Source organism: Rhincodon typus, chromosome 21 (genome assembly GCF_021869965.1).
Source record: "Rhincodon typus isolate 14 chromosome 21, sRhiTyp1.1, whole genome shotgun sequence".
Classification (NCBI taxonomy): Eukaryota; Metazoa; Chordata; class Chondrichthyes; order Orectolobiformes; family Rhincodontidae; genus Rhincodon; species Rhincodon typus.
Window position 1 is genome coordinate 14746964 of NC_063352.1, and position 19582 is coordinate 14766545.

The 19582-nt window shown below is 39.8% G+C and overlaps 1 protein-coding gene across 11 annotated transcripts in view; it reads right to left on the reverse strand.

The window, feature by feature from the left end:
- LOC109926889 (phosphoribosyl pyrophosphate synthase-associated protein 2) overlaps positions 1-18244 on the reverse strand; it is a 38441-nt gene extending 20197 nt beyond the window's left edge. For 4 of the 11 annotated variants that reach the window (XM_048609319.1, XM_048609321.1, XM_048609314.1 and 1 more), the window contains exons 1-4: positions 17567-17690; positions 16840-16997; positions 13280-13332; positions 5061-5165 (exon numbers count right to left, since the gene is read on the reverse strand). In XM_048609319.1, the coding sequence (XP_048465276.1) occupies positions 5061-5165; positions 13280-13332; positions 16840-16922 (241 nt within the window). In that variant the 5' untranslated portion in view covers positions 16923-16997; positions 17567-17690. Of the gene's footprint in view, positions 1-5060; positions 5166-13279; positions 13333-16839; positions 16998-17566; positions 17720-18120; positions 18145-18167 lie in introns of those variants that run through there. The other 7 variants (XM_020526748.2, XM_048609322.1, XM_020526746.2 and 4 more) reach the window with 5 other exon arrangements.
- Positions 18245-19582: the final 1338 nt, after the last annotated feature.

Here is a 19582-nt window from a genome sequence, read left to right on the forward strand (position 1 = left end):
TCAACTACTTCACTGGGCAGGGAATGCCACAGATTCACAACCCTTTGTGTGAAGAAGTTCATTCTCAACTCAGTCCTAAATCTGCTCCCCCTAATTTTGAGGCCATGCCCTCTTCTAGTTTCACCAGCGGTGGAAAAAACCTCCCTGCTTTTATCTTATCTATTCCTTTCATATGTTTCTATAAGAACCCCCTCATTCTTCTAAATTCTAATGAATATAATCCCAGTCTATTCAGCTTCTCCTTATAAGCCAAACCTTTCAACTCCAGAATCAACCTAGTGAATCTCCTCTACACTCCCTCCCATGCCAATACATCCTTAGATGAGAAAGGAGACCAAAACTGCATGCAGTACTCCAGTTGTGACTTCACTAACACCCTATACAGCCATAACATAACCTCCCTGCTTTTAAACCCAACCCTTCTAGCAATGAAGGACAAAATTCCATTTGCCTTAATTACCTGCAAACCAACCTTCTGCGATACATGCACAAGGATACCCAGGTCCCTCCGCACAGCAGCATGCTGCAATTTTTAACCATTCAAGTAATAGTCCTTTTATTGTTATTCCTACCAAAATGAAGGACTTCACATTTATCAACATGGAATTCCATCTTGCAGACCTTTGCCCACTCAAACTATGTATACCCCTCTGCAAACTTCCAGAGTCCTCTGCATACTTCGCTCTACCACTCATCTTAGTGTCTTCCGCAAACTTTGACACACTACATGTGGTCCCCAACTCCAAATCGTCTATGTAAATTATAAACAATTGCGGTCCTAGCACTGATCCCCGTGGCACACCAGTAGTCACGGTTCGTCAAGCAGTAAAGCACTCATTTATCCCCACTCTTTGCTTCCTGTTAGTTAACCAATCCTCAATTCATGCTAATGCATTGCCTGTAACGCCATGTACCTTTATCTTCTGCAGCAGCCTTTTGTGCAGCACCTTGTCAAAGCCTTTTGGAAATCCAGATACACCATGTCTATTGGGTCCCCGTTGTCCATCGTGCTTGTAATGTCTTTATAGAATTCCAGCAAATTAGTCAAGCATGACCTGCCTTTCATGAACCCATGCTGCATCTGCCCAATGGGGCGATTTCTATTTAGATGTTTTGATTTTTCTCCATTGATGATAGATTCAAGCATTTTCCCCACTACAGAAGTTAAGCTAACTGGCCTGTAATTCCCCACCTTTTGTCTACCTTCTTTTTTGAACAGTGGCATCACATTTGCTTTTTCCCAATCTGCTGGAACTGCCTCAGAGTCCAGTGAATTTTGGAAAATTACGAGTTTATTTGCTATTACTCCATCTCTTCTAGTATCCTGGGATGTATTCCATCAGGGCGAGGAGACTTGTCTGCCTTTAGCTCCATTAGTTTGGCCAACAATACTTCTTTTGTGACAATGACCGTGTCAGGGTCCTCACCTACCTTAGCCTCTGTCATCAAATTACTGGCAAGTTATTTGTGCCCTCCACTGTGAAGACTATCACAAAATACCTATTCAATGCCTTGGCTATTTCCTCATTTCCCGATGTTAAATCCCCTTCTCATCCTCTCAACGACCAATGTTTACCTTAGCCATTCTTTTTTGTTCTATATTTACAGAAACGTCTGCTACTTATCTTTATATTCTGAGCTAGCCTAGTCTCAGTCTATCTTACTTTTCTTTATAGCTTTTTTGTGGCTTTCCGTTGATGTTTAAAGTTTTCCCAATCTTCTAGTTTCCCACTGGTCTTTGCCACTTTGTATGCCTTATCTTTCAATTTGATAGACTCCCTTATTTCCTTAGATATCCATGGCTGCTTACCCACTTTTCCTATAGCCCTTCTTTTTCATTAGTAAATACTTTTGCTGAGCGCTTTCAAAAATTGCTCTGAAATTCCACCACTGATCCTCAACTGTCCCACCATACAGTCTTTGCTTCCAGTCTATGTTAGCCAACTCTTCCCTCATCCTATTGTAGCTTCCTTTGCTTAAGCACAGGACCCTGGCGTTGGATTTTATTTTCTCACTTTCCATCTGTATTCTAAATTCAACTGTACTGTGATCACTCCCTTCAAGAGGATCCCTAACTATCATTAATTATCATTAATTATCCCAGTCTCATTACACAGGACCAGATCTAGGATAGCATCCTCCCTCATCAGTTCCATCACACACTGTTCAAGAAAGCTATCGCAGATACATTCAATGAACTCATCCTCACGGCTGCCTTGACCAATCTAGTTCAACCAATCAACATGTAGATTAAAATCCCCCACGATAATTGCTGTGCCATTTTTACAAACATTAGTTATTTCTTTGTTTATTGCCCATCCCAATGCAATGTTATTATTTGGTGGCCTATAGACTATGCCCATCAGTGACTTTTTTTTCTTAAAATGTATAATTTCCATCCAAGTGGATTCAAATGTATTCTCCGTAGAACCTGTATTATCTCTCATACCGCCCTGATGCCGTCCTTAAATATCTGAGCAACTCCACCTCCCTTGCTGCTCATCTGTTTGCTGACAATACTGTAGCCATAGGAAAATACATCTCAACTAGATTAAAATTGCTGTTGGGAAAGGAGAAAGCCAAGACAAAATAAATCACCAGATTATCTGTGGAAAACTTTCTTCAATGTCCACAAGCACCACTGTTCCACCACTGACTGCAAATTTGCAGGTGAAAAATCGGTTTACAGCAGACAAGATCAAAATATGATTCAAACACCAAACAGACATTGATTTTGAACACTTTAGGATACTGAAGCCCTTGGCCAATTCCAGTTGTATCAATTCCTTAGGGTGATGCATGTACTTCAAATTTCCAAAGTACACAGGTTCACTTACATTACAACCCATTCTTATAAAAATATTTCACACGGCAATAAGATGAAATGGCCATTTCATCAGACTTTGTCAGGAGTTGGAGATGAAGAAGGAGAGAGACTTGTCTCCATAATCTAATCATTCTTTCAGTTGTGAACTGAGTGAATGTAAAGCAGGGTAAGCAGTATTCTTAATCCCAGGTTTCTCCCATTTCAGTTATGTGAAATTAGCTTAGAATATTGCAACCCACCAAACTATACTGGTCAACAATCCATAGCACATAACTGTTCACAAATCTGGTACTACAACTTCCTCATTACAACTGGAGTGAGGAAGGAAAACAAAAATATTACCCTGGTACAGGACAAGTACTGTTCTGTGACAGAACTACAAGGAACTATACAAGTACATTATTCTGCAATTGACCAAACTTTGCTGGAACTGGAAGTAATGTTTCTCTTGCACTATGGTTTGTGAATAAGGTATTTTATATCACTGAGAAAAGTTTTGCTTTGCTGTGACATTACAAATTGCAGCAATCATTCCAAGATTAAATGCAGCCAAATCCACTCTTGCAACCAAGCTAATTAGCAGAAACACATTCTTGCTGGCAGTCAACTTATTACAGTCTATTTCTAAATGCATGAAGTTATTTTTCTGAAAGCCAATTCATAGTCTGTTTATCCCAATTCACAACAGTGCAAATCCTAACAGAACCAAATTAAGTAACGCTTTAATTTATTTTCCAAACAAAAATACAATGCAGCAGAACTAAGTGATCTTTCCCTTCATAGCAGCTGTTCATGTTTCGCATGAGTTGCTGAAAGAAATGTTTACTTTAAAAATGCTCTGAAGCATATTCATTTATTAAGAGTGTGGATTAGTAAATAAATGACAAGCAAGGTTGCTGGTTGAGTTTTCACAGTAATTAACAATGTCATTCCTCAGCAAATTGAGCTGCCAAAAAATGTCATTCAATAACAGAAGTCAACCTGTTCAAATCATTAATCCAGTAGCATTGGGAGTTTCTGCTCAAAATTATAAAGGATTTTGCTTCACCCAGCAGCAGCCATAACTTATATTCCTATTAACAATCTGCCACAGAAACAGAATGAAAATGCAACTTAAAGCAGGGAATCAGGCCTTTTCACCCAATTTTATTGTATTTGTGTTTATGCTTCAAATGAAGCTCATCCTACACCCATCTAACTACCAACATCATCTTTCTACTACTCCTTTCTCGTTTAGGCACTTGAGCTTCCCCTCAAATATCATTTGACTCATCCAGCCTATGCAGCAACAAGTTTGACATTGTAACCAGAGTCTGGCTGAAGTACCACCATCATTTTATTGGATTTTTAGGAATGATCATATATTTATGGCATCTAATTTTTGACTCTGGCAAGTAGAAACATTCTTTCCATGTTGATCTGTTCAAACCCATTCACAATTTAAAGATATCTTGTAGATTATCTCAATCCTCTCTTTGGACAGGAGACCCAGCCTTCCTAACAGTTCGACCCCCACCCCAATCCCAGGTTCTTTTGCATGGAATTTAAAAAAAGGTTTTGCATCAGGATGCTATGAAATATATGCCCGTACAGTGGGTGGAATCAGTATCCACACAGCTACAATAGTCTACGTTTTGATCAGTCTCCCTTACAGGGAGCTTGGCAAACAGACACAACCACACATCAGTTCCCTCAGACAATGAGAAGTCAAATAGGAAACAAAGTCAATTCAGGCTACAGCACAATCCACAAGCAAATATTATCATGTATATGGTTAACAAGATGCTGAATTTCAAATGTTGGATTCAATCTGTTCTCTGACCAATAATACAGGATTTTAAGAGTTAATTAATCAAAATCCAATGGTCTAGCATTTCAACTAGTAAAAGGTCACCATTGTTAATGAAAAACGTTGAGTAATTGTATTTTTCAGTTATCACAATTCACATCACAGTTCAGAGAAGCAGCTATGACGACAATATTCCGCCAGAAAAGCTACTAGACTCAATTCTTTACATTGAATAATAACTGGAATGGAAGATGGAGTTTAATTTGGATATATGAAAGGTATTGTATTTTGGTAAAACAAACAAGGGCAGGATTTATTCAGTTAAAAGTACGGCCTTAAAAGTTGGGTTGTAGAACAGCAAGACCTAGGGGTTCAGGCATATAATTCTTTGAAATTTGTGTCACATGTAGACAGGGTGGTTAAGAAGGCGTTTAGTACACTTGCCTTCATTGCTCAGGCCTTTAAATATAGGAGTCGGGACATCACGTTGATGTTGTACAGGATGCTGGTGGGACCTCTTCTGGAGTACTGCGTCCAATTCTGGTTGACCTGTTATAGGAAGGATATTATTAAAGCTGGAGAGGGTTCAGAAAAGACTTACCAGGGTGTTGCTGGGAATGGAAGATTTAAGTTACAAGGAGAGGCTGGATAAGCTGGGACAGCTTTTCCACTGGCGTGTAGGAAGATAAGGGGTGACCTTAGTGAGGTTTATAAAATCATGACAGGTATAGAAAAGGTGAATAGCAGGTGTCTTCTCCCTAGGCTGGGGGATTTCAAGACTAGCTGGTATATTTTTTAAAGGTGAGAGGAGAAAGATTTTTAAAAAGGACATGAGGGGCAACCTTTGTTTTAAACACTGGTTCATGTGTGGAATGAACTTCAAGGAGGAAGTGGTGGATGTGGGTACAGTTACAATGTTTTAAAAGACATTTGGATAAGTATATGAATAAGAACTGTGGAGGGATATGGGCAAAGCACAGGCAGATGATACTAGTTTAGTTTGAGATTATGGTCAACATGGACTGGTGAGACTGAAGGATCTGTTTCTATGCTGTATGACTCAATGGCACGCTACCACCAAATTATCCATCAATTAAAGAAAGTATTTGCTTAAATTAGAAAAAGAAAACTTAAATTTCCAACAGAAGGAAATTTAGTCCATCATATCCATATTAGCAGAAAGTAGGCTAACCAGCTTAATCACAATCTCCAACTCTTGATTCACTATCCTGTAGTTACAGCACTTCAGGTCCATACACAAGTTTCATTGCTACACCTCTATCAATCCTCTTATTTAAATACTTATTCCAACTGCCCTCGAAGTATTCTGTTAATTACTATAAAGCTATAGGCCCTAGTTATTGACCTTATTGCCAAGATAAACAGGTCTTTCCAATCTACATATCGTAGCTCTTCATAACTTTATATATCTCAATTAAATCTCCTGTACTGTCTTGATTCCAACAAAACATATTTCCTTTACAATGGTAACTAGAATTATAGGCAAAACTCTAGGTACACCCTATTAAATGTTATATGGAGCTCTAGTATAACTTCCCTCACATTCTACACTTCTGATAATAATGGGAAGTACCCCATCTGTTGTATAAAGCCTGTTATCTACCTATCTCAATACCTTCAAGGATCTGCACTCCAAGCTCATGTAATCTTCTGGATTCACTGAGGTGAAACAGTGATGTCGTGGTAATGTCACTGGACTAGTAATCCAAAGATTGAAGTTAACACTCTACAGACATTAGTTGAAAGCCAACTGTGGCAGCTGGTGGAATTTATTTTCTAGTTTTTGTTTTCACTGCTTTCCAAGCTTCATACAGATCTTCTGTCTTATTGCTTCTCTTCGTTCTAAATGGACATTCAGGTTCCCATCCATTCTCCCTTCCCAAACTTCTTCCTGCTATCTTATCAGCAACTGTAGAAAGTTCTGCATGCTCCCGAGACTATTCTTCCCTGTAAAACAATCAGCAAGTTTGTACTTCAATCCGCATTCCAGAACACAACAGTTATTTCTGCTAAGTGACGGGATAAATCTACCTCTCAAATTTATGCATCATTAACATTCTAGACTGTCCCTCCTTTGGTTAGCTCAGGACCACAGACAATTTTAATTTGCAAGAGGATGAATTATTTCTAATGCGTACTAATAATTTCAAAGAAAGTTTGCGAAACTTAGTTCAGTATACAAAAGGTACTTAATTGACATATACAGGCATCATACTGTAAATTAAATCCATTAAAAAATAACTGACCAAATGTAAAAACCCATTTCCATAAAACAAATTATTCTCGGTCAATTTTCTTGTCCTTCCAATTCTACTAAAATTCTAAGCAATCTATAAACCATGGACAATTTTTGTTTTCATTTTCATACAACGCATCACTGCTGAATTTGCTGGGACTAGAAAAAGGAGCTCATGATAATCAGGTTCCCAATAGTCCAAAATATTTTACTATGTTACAATTGTCAACCACTGAGCAGAAGGATTGACACTGCAAGGTCAGACATCATTCAGACCAGAGGCTTTTGAAGTGTCAACAATCACATCATTAAAGAACTCTCATTCTGTACTTACTCTGATAATTTATGCCAATTTGTTTATACAAGAATCAGATAGAAAGTAGTTGCATTTAACCAGTGATGCAAAATGGGAATTACTGGGGAAGTGAAAAAACCTATTAGGAAACTTGTAACCAAATCCACACGTAGCCAATTCAGCATCACACTCAATAACATACAAACCTCAAAGATAGTAAGAACTGCAGATGCTGGAGTCAGAGACACAGTGTGGAGCTGGAGGGACACAGCAGGCCAGGCAGCAGAGGAGCAGAAAACTTGATGTTTTGGGTCAGGACCCGACCTCAGAAACCCAAAACGTCAACCTTCCTGTTCCTCTGATGCTGCCCGGCCTGCTGCCTAGCCTGCATCAACATACAAACCTCGTAGTGAACAGGAAGGTATGGCTTCACTTAAATCACGCATTTTGTGAAGTGTCAGAATGTTGTCTTGCTTACCCCCCACCCCCAACAAATTCCAAGGACAAAGAAAGCACCAAATGGCATTAACTACAACAAAGAGAAAATGAAGCTTGCGGGGAAAATCACACGCAGTTTGCTAGCATGTTACTGAAGTGCACACGAAGTATTCTTGGAGCTGATTAATCCCCCAATCCGGCAGCCAAACAATAGCACGATAGTTACTTCAACAGGTTTGAGAGATTACTGATGGTAAGACTCCTCTAATTTTGTAGTTCAAAATGTCGATGCTATGAGAACAAGATGTTTTCATTTACAGTTCACTTTAATGCAAGTGGATCATCCAATGATTAACACCAAAAGTCAGCCAAGATTCTTTAGAGGCAGTTGTTTCGGTTGCCTTACCACTTAGATATTTTTAAAATCAACAAGAGATGCTGTGACCCACTTTTGGACCAGGTGGGTACCTGTATTCAGACCTTCTGACTCAGAGATAGGGGCACTATCACTGCACCACAACAGCCCCTTTGCCTTAATGTTTAAATAGTTTCCAATCAACTTGTTCAGAGATGCTATTACACAGCTCTAGAGCAGTTGGGACTTGAACCGGAGTCTTCTGGCTCAGAGATCGGAACATCACCACTGTACAAAAGACCTTGCCACTTAGACTATCTACAATATGAGGAATTACTATAAACAACACTAATTATTTGCTATTCCCACTAAGGTCAATTATAAAAGGCACAGCCTTATAACAATACCAGCTATATCAAGCAGCGTCAGATCATACTAGTCATATTATACCCATCAATATAACTCACACTCATTATTCAAATGTAATAAAATCTCTAAAATGTAATAAATGTTGTGATGAAAGTTTACCTAATTGTGAGCAGCAGATATTTGCAGGATCATTGGGTTTCTATCAGCCACAGCTGTCCAATTAGAATTAGCATCATACATCCATTGTTCCTTATTTCCAAGAGTGTACTTTCACTTTAACTAACAGATGCTTCCAAACTACTTCCCTTAACCTGATTAGGTTCTTGAATATTCTGTCAGAGAAATGATCCAAGGATCTAAGAACTTAACGTTAGAACAGATCAGCTTGAACATCTTGACTGGCAGAACAGTTGAATGGTTTATGCTGCTATTTCTTAGGTTATAGGAACTTGCTGATTTCTCAAAATATCCATGCATGTTCGATGCAATATGACCATTCTATTCTTATAGTGGACAAAACACCAATTCCTACCAACGGTCCCACTATAAACTGTGGAAACGTACATGAATGCAAGAGTTGAGAAAAGAAACTTCATAAACTGACACAACAGTAAAAACAAAAACTACTCCACACTTTGTTTTACACAAACCTAGGAAGGCCTATGATTCAAGACAGCAATTTCCAACAAGTTTTCATGCCATGCCTTAGTTAGCCAGCCAACCAGCCAGTTAGTACCAATAAACAGACAGTGAAAAGACTTCCTCCACAATGTGGCAAAGCCCAATTCCAAAATGTGAACAATAACATTGTGATCTCACAATCAGCATTCATACAGACGTGTACGTGTAGTTTTGCTTCAGAAATTATAATTAAATCTACTGTTGATGGGATAAAGTCCTTCTTGATTTCTTTTCCTAACTGCAAAGCAAATGGGGTATTTGTTTTAGAATGCTCAAAAAAAGCCTTTTCTAACAAGCATATCCTAATCAAAATTTTGCACCTTACGAATAAGCACAAAAATGGAAAAAAAATACTCTTGCAGCCTGAACAACTCTGGCAAGTATATTCAAGGTAAATCATTGGATGCAAATTGAAGATACTGTGCCGGAGATGCACGAAGCTAAAAACAAGCACATATTCATCAAAAAGGCAATTTAGTGTTGGAGGAGAGTAATACGAGCAATGTTTTGCTGTGAGCTGCTGCTTAATGGAATGTGGATTATGGGTGCCCAAACATTTCAAATCGGGCCTCTTGCCAGTCAAAACAGCATACATCAAGTAAATTATGCAACACCTGGTTAAGGGTAACACTTTCCTGTGGAAAATTTCTGGCAAAGTATTTTGAGTTCACAAAAGCTGGTGAGAAAATAATGTGAATTGAAAATTTTTAAACTAAAAAAAACAGATACCGAAGCAACAACTAATTTATGTATTGTCTCGATACATCCTCAAGCCATCTAAAGATGCTCCTAGGGTCTCGTGGCAGAAGCGGTAGTATCAATACATTTGGGTCCGAAGATCCAGGGTCAAATCACTCTCATCCTGGAGGTGCGTCATGTCCAAACAGGTTGATTTAAAAAACAAACAAAAAAGGTGTTTTACATATGACTTACTTTTTACAATATCATAGTAGTAGATTGTTTTTGGAGATGTCAGTGTGCACAAAGTATACATTAGTCTTCCTTTGATAATTCATTACTGAATTTAAATATACACTTTATATACAAAACAGCTGCTATGGTTTCACCAAAGGTCTCAGGTAAATTAACGTTTTAGGAAATACAAAGTCGGATGTTGTTTAGGAACTTTGTTGTACTTACGTTAACTGCCTCAGCAACATTTGTGCTCGTGACAAGTAACCTATACCTCAATCATCTCCCTTCCCAAATAAAAATCCTGCAGTTTAAATTTGACCTGGCCCAAAAACTTAAAATAAAATGCTGACACCAATTGCAAGACCTTTTTAACACACACATGCACTCTGGCTACACAACCACACTGGCAAAGGTTCACCAGATACTGTCAACCTTTTCAATCATGAAAATGGAATGAAGATGGTGGTGGTGGTGGTGGTAGTAAAGTATGTTAAACACTTGTGCATCTTCTAATTCAAGCACCACCACACAAAAAAGAGAGCTTGGTATGATAAAACACACTGAATAATGAATACTTTTGTAGATTCTTACATTTCAAACTATCACTTTTGTCTAGTAGTACGGACAACAGACAGACCATTAGCTTTGCTTTATGTGCTCCTGAAAGTATTTGGTTGTGCAACAGATACACCAATGAATCAATTTAGGACTATATTTTACAGACTATTGTAGGTCTAATTGCCAGAGCAATCTCAATAATTGCAATGAGGTTTCTGAAGTTAAAAAAACAACAAGTTATTCCTTTCTGTTCAGGAGAACGTAATGCACAGTCTAATTGTTGACACTGCTTACAATTATTGAGCCTAGGCTCAAGAGAATAGATTTTCTTGGTTTACTAATGAGATGCAAAGTTCAGTTCTACTGAGAGAAGTAGAGAAACCAGATTGCAACCCAGGTGGCAACACTGAAAAACCTGTAGCTTTACCCACCTCTCACAGCAATAAGCTGCACTGTGTCAGATCAAAATATACAAGGTTGACCCTGGCTTAACATACCCAAGCAACAGATCAGCAAGATCACTGCAATGCAAATGCATTACTATATCTAAGGTTTTGGAGTAGATGACTATATTCTGGCATTTTCCCCTCTCCTCCTTTCTGAAGGCATTAGCATTTGCAATTCCAGTCACTGAACTTTCTAGTATTTCATCCAAGAGAACGTGAGATACCGTTGGCCAACAGGGTTAAGGAGAATCCAAAGAGACTTTACAAATACATTAAGGGCAAAAGAGTAACTAGGGAGAGAACGGGGTCCCTTAAAGATCAACAAGGCCTAACGCGTATGGAACTACAGGAGAAGGCAAGATATAATGAGTATATCGCCTCAGTATTTACTGTGGAGAAAGATATGGAAGCTAGAGAACTTGAAGAAATGAATATCTTGAAAAGTGTCCCTATTACAGAAGAGTTGGTGCTGGACATCTTAAAATACATAAGGTGGATAAATCCCAAGACCTGATCACGTGTTTCCCATAACTCTGTGGGAGGCTGGGGGAAAGACTGCTGGCCGTTTGCTAAAATACTTGTATTATTGATAGCCACAGGTGAGGTGCCTGAAGACCGGAGGTTGGTTAATGTGGTGCCATTATTTAAGAAAGGTGGTAAGGGAAGCCAGGGAACTATAGACCGATGAGTCCAACATCAGTGGTGGGTAAGATGCTAGAGGTGATTCTGAGGGATAGGATTTACATGCATATGAAAAGACAAGGACTAATTAGGGATAGTTAACATGGCATTGTGCATAAGAAAGCACGTCTCACTAAACTGATTGAGATTTCTGCAGAAATGATAAAGAAGATTGATGAAGGCAGCACAGTAGACATTGTCTATATGATCTTCAGCAAGGCTTTCAACAAGGTTCCACACGGTAGACTGATTAGCAGGGTTAGATCACGTAGAATCCAGGGGGAGCTAGACAGCTGGATACAAAATTGGCTTTAAGTTCGGAGACAGAGGGCTGTTTCTTAGACTGGAGGCCTGTGACCAATGGATCCAGAACCACAAGGGTCAGTGCTGGGTCCACTGCTTTTTGTCATTTATATAATGTGAACATGAGGCATGGTTAGTAAGTTTTCAGTTGGTGGTTTAGTGGACAATGAAGGAGGTTACCTCAGAGTACAACAGGACATTGACCAGATGGGCCAGTGGGCCAAGAGGAGACAGACGGAGCCTAATTTAGATAAATGTGAGGTACTGCATTTTGGTGAGGCAAGTCAGGGCAGGACTAATATAGTTAATGGTAGGGTCTTTGGGGGTGTTACTGAACAAAGAGACCTAGGAGTGCAAGTTCATAGTTCCTCAAAAGTGGAGTCACAGGTAGACAGATGAAGAAGGAGCTCATTGGTACTCTAGCCTTTGTTGGTTAGTGCATTAAGTATAGGAGTTGGGATGTCACGTTGCAGCTGTACAGGACATTTCTGGTTTCCCTGCTATAGAAAGGGAGTCGTTGAACTTGAAAAGGTTCAGAAAATATATACGAGGATGTTGCCGGGATTGAAGAGCTTGAGCTATAAGGAGTGGCTGAATAGACTGGGGCTTTTATTTCCTGGAGCTTGGGAGGCTGAGGGATGACCTTAGAGTTTATGAAATTGTGAAGGGCATGGATAGGATAATTAACCAAGGTCTTTTTCCCCAGGGTAGGGGAGTCCAAAACTAGATGGCATAAGTATAAGGTGAGGGGGTAAAGATCTAAAAGGAACCTGAAGGCCAACTTTTCCACACAGAAGGTGGTGCACATATGGAATCAGCTGCCAGAGGAAGTGGAGGAGACTGGTACAATTACAACATTTAAAACGACATCTGTATGGGTACATGAATAGGAAGGGTTAGAGGGGTATGGGCCAAATGCTGACAAATGGGACTAGATCAGTTTAGGATATCTGGTCAGCATGGACAAATTGGACAGAAGAGTCTGTTTCCGTACTATATAACTCAATGTTATCAGTGGCAGTTTCCAAATGAAAATCTAACTGGGATGAATTATAAAACATTTTCTAACAGATGCTTCAAGCTGTGCAAATATAAATGTAACATTTCTGGTTTGAAACAATTGTTCTATTTCATCAGTGTTGACCTTAAAGAATTCAAATAATCTTTAAAATTACACACATCCCATTGACGCAGCAATTTCGCCTCTTACATAACCCGATGTCAAATGTTACTTTTAAAGAGACAAAAACTATACACAAAGTGCTATGTTTCACAAAGCAAGGCTTAGAGTGCATCTAAGCCCTCAATGCATCAAAATTCCCAAGAAGCTTTATACGACTAAAATATTTTACATTGTGCACTTACCTCTGTTAGCTTCTTGGTAGACTTGAACTTTACCCGGTTCTACGCCAAGTCGCCTAAAATTGAAGATGAGGAATAACCCTCAAATAAATCATTCCTCAAAAACCATATTGCTGATTTTTACATAACATTAGGGCACAGACACAGGAAATGTCTTTAAAGGGTAACCAAAGATACTGAGATTAAAAAAGTATATAACGCTTTTCGAGGAGCAGTGGGTCAGAGATAGAAAGGAAGAACTAATATTTCCCTATCAAATCTGCATTAAAGCATATTGATTACCAATAGCCATTATAGAATAATATTAACACCAACAGGCAGTCACAATTTTGTGCATAGGATTGAACATGTATAGGATTGAACAAACTAAAAAAAAAATTGCATTTAATCAACAGCTCAGTGATTAAGTGGTCCAGCATAATGAACACTTGATCCGAAAATTGACTGTTTGTCTGGACGACATGCTTCTTCAATTTCCTAGAGGTAACATGGGTAGACACTACATGCGGCTTGGCTTTCTAATAAGTGGAAGGGGAGTAGGGAATAAAAAAAAATTGATGGCTTGTCAGTCTTAATCACTCAATGACGTCTGTTGGAAACTGTGCTTGCTGCTTAATAGGCAAGTGACAGGTTTCCTATAGTGGCACATTATAGATGAATAAATTGCTTACATTTGAAAACTAATGACCTCACTGAGGTGTTGGAAAGCTTCTGTACTTGCGACACACCTCACTAGACATTACCATATTCAGCACAAAAGAAAAGAAAGCTCAAATGTGGGGCAGACTAAGGTAAAGGTTCATTCCAATAATATTTTCAAAGCATAAAGTCACAATGATTAATAAAAAATTAGGTTTTTAAAAAGGGTTCAGGAGGAAACATAAGCCTTATATTCAGAGTAAATCTAACGAATTATTTGAATAACTGCACCCAAATTAACAGTAAGCAGTAAGCATATTGAGAATGCGTTTGACTGGACAGGGTGCAAAGATTCAATCTTTAAAAAGAAACCACTGACTCATCAAGCAACACGATAGCCTGGTCTCCAGAACAGGATTTTAATGAGGTGCACAAGTCCAAGGATCACTATCACTTCTGTACCCTCAAAGAAATCCACATATTTTCAGCACAAGTAGAGAAAAACTGCTGACAGAGTAACGTTTCGTACAAGATGACAGCCGCTGGATCAGAATCTTTTGAGAACCAACACCAAAACTAAAGGCACATTCAAAAATTACAAGAGTCTAGAATTAACTTTTCGCTCAGGAGTACATTAAAAACCCCCAAGGGGAGTGGTTTCCATGACTGAATTTAAAAAGAACAAAATGGGTGCAGAGATAAGTCCACCCAAATGAAAAGGTTCCAAACTGATAATGCGTAATTCTGACATTGGCCAAGACATTTTGACACAGGAATATTCAACTGCAAAGTTATCTTTAGCAGTATTACTCAGCAAAGTAGATGCCCATTTGATCCATTCCCTGCGTCATCTGAAGAAGTTATCCCATCTAATGTCATTTCCCAGCTCTTGATTTGTAGTTCACAGCATTTTGTGCACATCACAAATTTGATGAGGATTTCTACCTCTAGGTAGTTTCAGATCTTCGTCATCTTAGCGAAAATATCTATGCCTCAGCTCTCCTCAAAATACTTGTGCCAATTATTTTAAAATTACCTCCTGGTTAAATGACTTTAAAAGGTGCAAACCTCCTTACCAAAACTACAATTCTTTGCATGTTGTTTTCTTTAACTTTCAATTGTTAAACTCCAACCTTTATGGTCATTCACAGAAGCCAAAGCTTTCTAAGTATTTAGCTATATGGTCGCTGGCTGCCCTCTGTTAATTTTCAGTCATTCAATAACTTATGTAATCATAACAGCAGGAGGGAAGGTCAGATTTATCTAATCTGCTATTCTCCAAAGGAGGAGAGTGGCAGATTCTTCAAGTATTGTAGCTATTATAAGCATGTCCTCACTTGACACGTGCACAAGTCCCAGGCCCACTTTCAAAGCCTCACTGGATAGTAAGCAGAGCAGGAAATGTTGCCTACTTTAGTAACTTCACAAAAATGAAGGGCATGGGGCCCACAATAGAGCTGCTGGGGCTCATGTACCATAACACATACCTGGTCTTTACAATTCTGCACCAGTGGATGGAGCAACTGTTCACCATGTCGTGAAAGTCAGCAATGGTGCAACACAAAGTACTAAGAAAATGCTATAGTCAATTCCTGCTAGTTATCTCAATTTACTTAAAAAGACTGCATTACACACAATTGAAATGCTGCAGCAGTACAAGTAGAAAAATAATGCACATCTTGCCCCTTAAGATATTTATTAAATGTAATAAAAGTGTATTAAGTCTACTGACTGAAAAAGGTTGGAATTTACTAAGGAGGGCAGGCCACAAAAACACTTTTTACTTTTGGGAGGAAGCATAAGACAAAAAGCTAGAAATACGTTGACATAAGTCAGTATTATAGCTAATTCTAATACATTGTCATCTGTACTCAAGTTTGAATCTTCAATCTCCTGTAAAATCTAGTGCCCAAATTGTACTTTTGTTTACATGAAACACTGCAGAATAGGTTATTCTGTTTGCAGCACTTTCACTAAGGGACAATAAAAATATTGGGAGTTTGCATACGTATTTTGCAGTTAAGAATATATGCCTATAATTTGGCAAATGTTATGATTGTAGCTGATTGCACAATATAGTACAAGCACTTCTATCAAGTATGGAATAGCAATTTCAGGAAGTAAACTATTTTGAATCTAACATACTAACTCTATCCAAGGTGACTCCACACATGAAGTTGCACATGTATGTAGGTCTATATAGGAAGTATGCAAGTGTAGGTTAATTCCTCTGTAGCAAAATACAAGCAAATAAATAAATCAAGCTTATGATATTAATAGAAGTAAAAAGGAATTGGTAAATAGCGACATCTGCCAATATGAGTGGTGAAGATTCACCAGAATGTTGCCTGGGATAAAGCATTTCAGCCATGGAAAGAGATTAGATAAGATAAGGTTGTTTTTTTTGGAACAGAGTAGTTTGAGGGGGGAAACCTGATAAAGGTGTATAAGACTTTGAGGGGCATTGAAAGCAGCTGTTCCCCTTAAATGAACAGTCAAGAACAAAGGGCCACACTTTTAAAATGAAAGGCAGGAGGATCAGAGGGATTTTGAGAAAATGGTTTTTCTCCCAGATGGTGGTAGGTGTCTGGAATGCATGCTGGGACAGCAGTTGAGGAGGGAGGGTGACTTCACAACCTTTAAAAAGAACTTGGATGAACACAAAGTGTCATTACATTCAAGGCTGTAGTGTGGGAAAGTGGGACTTGTGTAGGTAGCAGTGTTTTTGGTGGTACAGATTCAATGGACCACGGGGTCTCTGCTGTTCTGTACACTTCTACGATTTTTAAAAAATGCTTTAAAACATAAGATTCTCTGTTGTTTCTAAAATGTGATGCACTTTTTTTAAATAGAAAAATCAGTCAATCCAGAGTAATATATGATGCAAACGCTTTTTTAAAAAAAAAAAATCGATATTTGCTTACTCTGAAATCTTTCTGGCCAATTCTGTGTAGGCTGTACATGAATTGGCAGAGAACAGTGCCAGACCACCTTTGGTTACATTCATGGCCGATGGGTCCTATAAGCCTCCTCTCGATATGATCTTTTTTCCGAACCCCAACACCACCCAATGTCAATTCACCTGCAATTTAACAAAAATGTACTTTATTACAAAGTGGGCACCATTGTAAATTGAAACCACGGCGAGCACAACACCTACGAGTCATTCGTCCTAAAAAAAATTGCAATTATAAGATCCACTTTAATGCAAAATAAAGGCAGCTTTAAAAAGAGAAAAAACAACTCCGCCCCCTTTCTCTCTCCAAGCACAGCTCCACGCTCTAAGCACTTGCAAAGGCACAGTGGGTCTGCTGCAGTTCCTGTCACATGCGGAGAGCCCCTTCGCCGCCTCAACTCGATCAGCGCCCACTTTAAGTCGCCCCGAATATTGGGCAAGGCCCAAAGGCCAAACGACGACAACAGCAGCAGCCCCGATTCCTTCCCACACCCAACCACCACCACCACCACCACCACCACCACCACCACCACAACCACATCGAGCCGGATACTCGCTGCCCACGGGGCGCTGCTGGTGATCGAGGCGACCCACTCCCACCCATTCGGGGTCTTTTGTCCACCGGCTGGCGAGACCGTTAACGGGAACTAACGGTCGCTTCAATTCCCAAAAACAGCCCTCCACCCCCGCCTCACCTGCACCCGCCAACACTGCCTACTAACTCGAGGCTGCCACCGCGCGTTCCCGTACACGCGAGAGCGCGCCCGCCCCTAACGACCAGGGCACCTCCCGTAGCAACCTAGCCACACCCCTGACGACGAACGCTCCTCCCCTGGTAACCTGGCCACATCCCTGACAACTTAGGTACCTCCCCTGACAACCAACGTACCTCCCCCTGTAACCTGGCCACATCCCTGACAACCAAGGCACCCCTCCCACCTTGATAACCTGGCCACACCCCTGACAACCAAGGCTCCTCCCCTGGTAACCCGGCCGCACCAGTGCCAACCACAGCCCCTTCCAGTTCTGAAAAATTAATTCTGACTTTCTCTCCAAAGATGGTGCTGCTGTTGTGTTTCTCCAATACTTTACATGTTGCCCATCCCTGACGACTGGAGATCCTCCCCTAAAAACCCTAACTCCTCCCCTGACAACGGCAGCCTCTCTTCTGACTACCCGGTCCAGCTCCCAGACGACCTAAGCAACGCCGTCCTCCCGGCTGAAGACCCTCTGGATGGAGATAGCCCACCTCCTTCACCCCATAACAACCACCAATCAAGACGACCAGCGTCTCACCGCCAGCAAGAGGCCCGGATCAGCCCCGCACCAGCCCAAGTGTGGTCCCCCCCCGCGGCCTGACCACGAATTAGCTCCGCCCACCCCAGCCTGGCCCCGCCTCTTCTGCCCCATCATGTCCCGCCGCCTGCACGTGACATCTGGGCAGGGACACGTGGTAAAGGCCGTGGCGGGGCGGGGCTACACGTTGCTAAGCAGCGACGTCGTGAGACTGCGCGCGTGACGTTGTGACGCTTGTTGTGTCTGAGTTTGCAACTTTTTCTGCAAATGTCAATTTGCAAAGGACTTGAATGGGGAAATGTTTTAGATAGCGGCCGAAATTCTTTGAATAAGAACGCAGCCGGACTACTCTTCAGTGTTTTTTAAATCAACAATTTAATGTTGTGATGGGAGAATTAATGCATAATAACGAATTCAAGAGCTGATCGTAAAATGCTTTCCCATGAAGGAGCTCATTATCATTTGTCTATCCAGAGTAACCTTGCAAATTGCATTTGTGTAGCGCCCTTCAGTGCAGAGAAGATATCCAATGGTGTGTTATACATGTCAGTTTCAAGGAAGAAAATGCCATATTTCATGTTTTGTTGCATCTAAAGGGCCTAGATTTTGTAATCCAGAGTGTCACAATTCATTGTAATTACACTTTCCCAGTCTGGGAAGGCATGTAGAGTTCAAAACAGGAAGTGTTAGATTAAGATTGCATTTAATTCAATGTAAAATCATAAAACGCAAAATAAAGATCAGGATTGAAACATAAGATTAAGAGTGATAAAGGACAAATGAATTCCAAACAATAATCAAAATCTGATAGAATGCAATTCACTATTTATAGATGTTGATTTAAGAGGTTGTTTGGCAGTAACAAAGACCAATCACATGAACATTTCACTTAGAATTCAATAAAAAGGCCATAACCTCTATGAAATCTTAAGAGAGCATGTAAATACCACAACTTCATTCCCTTTGCTCAAGATCTTGAACATAATAGGGACACAATACAAAAGCAAGGTGTTCAGCCTAATTACAACACTGGCACAGCCTCATTTAAAGCAAAGTATCATGGATGCTGGAGTTCTGAAATAAGCCAGAAAATACTGTAGAAACTTAGCAGCTCAATGGTCAGAGAAGCAACTCACATTTCAAGTCCAGTATGTGCCAATGGTACAGTCTCAACTGAAGAACAATGCCCAATTCTAGGTAGCATACTTTAGGAAGGATGCAAAAGTATTATAAAAGATTCATTTAAAAAACACAAGAATGATTCAAGGGATGAAAAACTTCTATTATGTAAATAGACTGGAGAAGCGGGGACTGTTCTCAGTGGAGAAGAGAAGATTGATCATAAATTTGATAGAGGTATTCAAAATCAGATTACAACAACTCACTGCATAAGAAAAAATGTTTAAAGTAGCTTT